The sequence below is a fragment of the Manihot esculenta genome, chromosome 2 (genome assembly GCF_001659605.2).
Source record: "Manihot esculenta cultivar AM560-2 chromosome 2, M.esculenta_v8, whole genome shotgun sequence".
Taxonomy (NCBI): domain Eukaryota; kingdom Viridiplantae; phylum Streptophyta; class Magnoliopsida; order Malpighiales; family Euphorbiaceae; genus Manihot; species Manihot esculenta.
The window spans coordinates 36,372,929-36,379,329 of record NC_035162.2 but is presented as its reverse complement, the minus strand read 5'-3'; the positions used below and the strand labels follow the sequence as shown (position 1 = coordinate 36,379,329).

General features: G+C 41.8%; 1 protein-coding gene across 1 annotated transcript in view; it reads left to right on the top strand.

Annotated features, from left to right (window-relative positions):
• Positions 1-1,660: 1,660 nt before the first annotated feature.
• The window catches only part of LOC122723094, a 104,015-nt gene continuing 99,274 nt past the window's right edge, over positions 1,661-6,401 (top strand). The window contains exon 1 of the mRNA XM_043953851.1: positions 1,661-2,201. Coding sequence (XP_043809786.1) covers positions 1,661-2,201 — 541 coding nt within the window. The remainder of the gene's footprint in view (positions 2,202-6,401) is intronic.

The window sequence follows — 6,401 nt, the reverse complement described above, 5'->3', positions numbered from 1 at the left end:
GTAAGTGTATTTTAGTAAATCTTATGATAAGAGCTGGATTCTTACAATGCAAGAGGAACTCAATCAATTTGATAGAAATAAAGTTTAGAAACTTGTTCTTAAGTCTAGAAATCACTTTATAATTGAAACTAAATGGGTGTTTAGAAATAAGAATATATGAGCGCTCACAGGTTTAGTCTGGTGGTAAGTGTATTTTAGTAAATCTAAGAGGTTTCAGATTAGAAGAAATAAGTAAATCTGGTGGTAAGTGTATTTTAGTAAATCTTGTGATAAGAGCTGGATTCTTACAATGCAAGAGGAACTCAATCAATTTGATAGGAATAAAGTTTAGAAACTTGTTCTTAACTCTAGAAATCACTTTATAATTGGAACTAAATGGGTGTTTAGAAATAAGAATATATGAGCACTCACAGGTTTAGTCTGGGGATAAGTGTATTTTAGTAAATTTGAGAGGTTTCAGATTAGAAAAAATAAGTAAATCTAGTGGTAAGTGTATTTTAGTAAATCTTATGATAAGAGCTGGATTCTTACAATGCAAGAGGAACTCAATCAATTTGATAGGAATAAAGTTTAGAAACTTGTTCTTAAGTCTAGAAATCACTTTATAATTGGAACTAAATGGGTGTTTAGAAATAAGAATATATGAGCACTCACAGGTTTAGTCTGGTGGTAAGTGTATTTTAGTAAATCTGAGTGGTTTCAGATTAGAAGAAAAAAGTAAATCTTGTGGTAAATGTATTATAGTAAATCTTATGATAAGAGCTGGATTCTTACAATGCAAGAGGAACTCAATCAATTTTATAGGAATAAAGTTTAAAAACTTATTCTTAAGTCTAGAAATCACTTTATAATTGGAACTAAATGGGTGTTTAGAAATAAGAATATATGAGCACTCACAGGTTTAGTCTGGTGATAAGTGTATTGTAACAGCCCGGCCCCGTACGACCGGCCCTGTTACCGCTCACAGCCCGTGACCTTCCTCTGGGCCCAGCCACTGTGAGCAGCTCTTAACATCCCTTCACCCTCATGGGTTCCAGGCAGGATTTGTCCCCTTGGTTCGCGGGACTCTAACCCGTTCTTCCCAAGTGGATTTGGCCCAATTCCTTCCTTTGGGAATTAGGTCGCCTCCCCCACTGCTCGAACCCTTGACCTCCCACTTTAAGGGAATAGTCTGGTGAGAGTGAGTACCAATTGTTCCACAGATCCACAAACTGACTCGCACTTTGCATCATCACTCTTCTGAAACACAACAGGCACACAGGCACACATCAGCTTCACATCATGTGAACAAAACACAAAACACAGGAACCTAGGGTCCATGTAGCAAACACATGACATACCAACAGACATGCACATGCATCAAACATGGCATTACACAGCATCAAGCAAGACATGACTCCTCAGCCTATCCTAGTGGACATGATCTTTCTCTCGATCTTTCTTCTTGTGCTTGCCCTCCTAAAGACACAAACCTCTTTCCGATGTGAGATACTGCTCATCCCTGAGCATCTTTGCTCATGACACCGCACTCAACACCGTACTCAAGAGGCCCTATGCTCTGATACCATCTGAGTGGGAAGGTACGGACACCTTTTCTCCCGTTCTGCCAGGGGAGCAGTCAGGAGGAGTTGGCAGTAAGGAAGCCTCACGGAACCCTGCGATGTCGCGAGAGGGAAACAAAGAAGGAAGGGAGCAAGGAAGAGTGTCCGGAGACAGCAGGCGAGAAGAGAGGATGGATGTACGAAGGAGGGATGTAGGTGTGCAAGTGAATATGGAGGAAGAAAGGATGGGCAACTCGGAAGATGATGTGCAGACGAAGGATTCTCAGACCTCAAGTTCAGGAGAAGTTGAGCCCTCCATTCTGAGCACAGCGGCAAAACGAGAGCAAAAGAAGGGTAGAGGCCGTCGAAAGGCGAAGAAAGACAGGTTGTGGCAGGGACGAAAGGCTAGTCTGGGGTATGGTGTTGGGTCCAGTTCTGGTAGAGGGAGAGTCAAATGTGTGAGCTGTGGAAGGCCGCATAAGGGAGTGTGTCTTGCACGGACAACAGCATGTTTCACGTGTGGACAAGAAGGGCACTTTGCGCGTGACTGTCCTACTTCGCCCAGGGTGGTACAAGCCCAGCGGTTCGCTACCAGGAATGTAGGTCAGGCCAGTCACCAGGGACGTAGAGGAGCAGACACAGCGGACACAGTGATGCCAGGTATGCTCACTTGTTCCTGTTCTGTTGTTTTGTGAGCTCTCGTGTGTGCTCTGCGTTAGATGCTCTAGGAGCTTTGAGCAGTTGAGTTGATAGCTTCTCGGCTTAGCGTGTCCTCTTTGGGTTCGTTAGACCCGGGTAGGATTCATCTTTAGCAAAGGTTCAGTCCAGTGTCCTTGAGAGTAGATGCCAGCCACTCGACTTGACGGTTCGAGACTTGAGTGTCTGAATGTCATTCGGGGAATGGTTTGGTTTTCTCTTTCTGATGCTGGGGTTACCTGCGTCTGCAACGCACGGTAGTCCGGAGTTTAGGATGGATCTACGGTAGGTGTCAGAGGGGACCCAGTAGAATGCCTAGCAGTTCGCTATCAGCTGTCAGGCTCGTAGGGTGTTTAGGAGGGGTTGTTAGAGTGCGTTCTTGTTCAGGTTTGAGCGGTTAGCAGGCAGGTCTGGGAACCAGCCTTAGTGCCCGTAGATAGAGCGAGTTTTAGAGATTCCAGGCTCGTGTCAGGTTTACCATCGGTCAGGGAGGTAGAGTTTGGTTTAGAAGTGGTAGTGTGAGCGTGCGTCAGGGCGCGTAGGAGTAGTGGCGTGCTAAAGACAAGCATGAATGGTCCAGTGTGATGTGAGAAAAGAAGGATGAATCCGTGAGGCGAGGAGAGTACAGAGGCAGAAGAAAGCAACGACGAGTAAGAGCAGAGAAGGAGGAACTTGGTTTCTCCATGTTTTGAAGCTAGGATCACACCAGCCAAGAGGTAAGTGTGGATCCTTATGTTGTCTAGTGTTTTCAGCAAGTTTTATGGAGGGAAAGGGAGAGTTGCATGGTGAGTGAGGTTTGGGGGAAGTTGTGCATGAGGTGAGCTAGGTTCTGCCTAACTGGAGAACCCAGCTTCGGCCGCCGAAGAAGGGTTCGGCCGCCGAACGTGGTGAGGAGGTGGTTTCGGCTGCCTCAACCTGCCCCCGAAGGATTGGACTTTCGTCTCTGGAGGGGAGGTTCGGCCGCCGAAGGTGCCGCCGAAGGTGGAGACTTTCGTCTCTGGAGTATGTTTTGGCCCCCGAACCTTGCCCCCGAAGGCTTCGGCCGCCGAAAGAGGAGCTTCGGCCGCCGAAAGTAGGCGAGTTTCGTCTCTGGAGAGGACATTCGGCCGCCGAACCTGCCGCCGAACGTGTCCTACCCAGCCTTCTTTTGCATGCTTTGCATGATTGTTCTAGGATCTGTTAGGGGGTTTTTGGGAAGGTGTTTAAGAGATGTTTTAGAGTTATGTGAGCAATGTTTGGCACCTCATGTGCGTCCACCTGTGTAGGCTCGGACCTGAGGCGAGGTGTTTAGCTCCAGTGTGAGAGTTGGCCCAGAGTTAGTCACAGCTTGGCTTCAGGTGAGTAGACCTAACTATGCATGTTTTCAAGTTAATGATTACAGCGCATGACAGTATGAGCATGAGACACGCATCATGGATGCCATGTGAGACTAGGTTGTATTGCATTAGAGATCACGAATATGTTGCATTGCATTCTTATTGTTGATGGGATGGACCAAGGCGATCTCAGTAGCCCGCTACCTGTTATGGCTAGATAAGACCTTTGGGAGCTCCGTAGTTAGGGGCCGGGCTCTAGTACATGTAGTGACCTGGGAGTCCGTAGGGACCGGGCACCGACAGAGGGAGTTCTGGGATCATGTCTAATCTGAGATGTGAGATGTTTGTGTTGTGACACATTCCATGAAAGCATATAATGAATGAACTGTTTTATGGTTTCTACTCACTGGGCTCTTGTAGCTCATCCCATTCCCATAATCCTAGTTTTGCAGGGCCAGAGTTCAGCAGAGTGAGCTATGAGAAAAGCAGAGTGAGCATGAGTTGCCGTGTTTTGCTGTACTAGCATAGCTAGGTTTTGATACAGTGGCTTGTAAAGAAGAGTGATGTATAGATATGAAAGAGGCTTGATGTATATGTTTATGATGTAAAGATTAAGGATGATATGATCTGTTATGTATGTTTGTATAGTATAGTTGTGGACATGATGTATGGACATGATGTGTATACAGGTTATGCATGGAAAGAGCTTGTGGTAAAGAGATAGAGTATAATGAGATAATGTCTAGAATTGTGCTTTGCCCAGTGTGTGCTGAATCCCTAGTGTATGCATGTGTCCTGTTTTCCGTTTCTTGATGAGAAATGTGTCAAGCTAGGCTTAACATATGATGTGTTTCTAAAACTCCAGTGATCAGGGAAGAAAGGGTATAAAATCCCTTGACCCATCTGAGAGGGAAGAAAGGGTAAATCCCTTGACCCAAAACAGACATCAAGACTAACCTGTGATATGCTGACCCTGAGAGAGTGGGTTCTATGTTTTCTGACATAGTGCATAGCGGTTGAGTGTGGTAGTAGATCACTGGTGTCAGCCTTGAAGGCTGTGATTTTAAGGTTAAGCCTGATAGTTTTACAGAAAAGGTTTTCAAAGCTAGTGTTTAGTTGGCTCATGTATGGGATTGAGCAGGTACCCAGAGTTCAGTAGCAGGCTTGCTACGGGTCTAGGCGGCCTTAAGCCGATCTGGATCCTAGCGTCGAGCAGTTTGGAGCCGTTACAGAGGGGTATCGGTTTTCGGGCTGTTACATGTATTTTAGTAAATTTGAGAGGTTTCAGATTAGAAAAAAAAAGTAAATCTGGTAGTAAGTGTATTTTAGTAAATCTTATGATAAGAGCTGGATTCTTACAATGCAAGAGGAACTCAATCAATTTGATAAGAATAAAGTTTAGAAACTTGTTCTTAAGTCTAGAAATCACTTTATAATTGAAACTAAATGGGTGTTTAGAAATAAGAATATATGAGCGCTCACAGGTTTAGTCTGGTGGTAAGTGTATTTTAGTAAATCTGAGAGGTTTCAGATTAGAAGAAATAAGTAAATCTGGTGGTAAGTGTATTTTAGTAAATCTTGTGATAAGAGCTGGATTCTTACAATGCAAGAGGAACTCAATCAATTTGATAGGAATAAAGTTTAGAAACTTGTTCTTAAGTCTAGAAATCACTTTATAATTGGAACAAAATGGGTGTTTATAAATAAGAATGTATGAGCACTCACAGGTTTAGTCTGGTGATAAGTGTATTTTAGTAAATTTGAGAGGTTTCAGATTAGAAGAAATAAGTAAATCTGGTGGTAAGTGTATTTTAGTAAATCTTATGATAAGAGCTGGATTCTTACAATGCAAGAGAAACTCAATCAATTTGATAGGAATAAAGTTTAGAAACTTGTTCTTAAGTCTAGAAATCACTTTATAATTGGAACAAAATGGGTGTTTATAAATAAGAATGTATGAGCACTAACAGGTTTAGTCTGGTGGTAAGTGTATTTTAGTAAATCTGAGAGGTTTCAGATTAGAAGAAATAAGTAAATCTCGTGGTAAGTGTATTTTAGTAAATCTTATGATAAGAGCTGGATTCTTACAATGCAAGAGGAACTCAATCAATTTCATAGGAATAAAATTTAGAAACTTGTTCTTAAGTCTAGAAATCACTTTATAATTGGAACTAAATGGGTGTTTAGAAATTAGAATATAGGAGCACTCACAGGTTTAGTCTGGTGATAAGTGTATTTTAATAAATTGAGAGGTTTTATATTAGAAAAATTAAGTAAATCTAGTGGTAAGTGTATTTTAGTAAATCTTATGATAAGAGCTGGATTCTTACAATGCAAGAGGAACTCAATCAATTTGATAGAAATAAAGTTTAGAAACTTGTTCTTAAGTCTAGAAATCACTTTATAATTGAAACTAAATGGGTGTTTAGAAATAAGAATATATGAGCGCTCACAGGTTTAGTCTGGTGGTAAGTGTATTTTAGTAAATCTAAGAGGTTTCAGATTAGAAGAAATAAGTAAATCTGGTGGTAAGTGTATTTTAGTAAATCTTGTGATAAGAGCTGGATTCTTACAATGCAAGAGGAACTCAATCAATTTGATAGGAATAAAGTTTAGAAACTTGTTCTTAACTCTAGAAATCACTTTATAATTGGAACTAAATGGGTGTTTAGAAATAAGAATATATGAGCACTCACAGGTTTAGTCTGGGGATAAGTGTATTTTAGTAAATTTGAGAGGTTTCAGATTAGAAAAAATAAGTAAATCTAGTGGTAAGTGTATTTTAGTAAATCTTATGATAAGAGCTGGATTCTTACAATGCAAGAGGAACTCAATCAATTTGATAGGA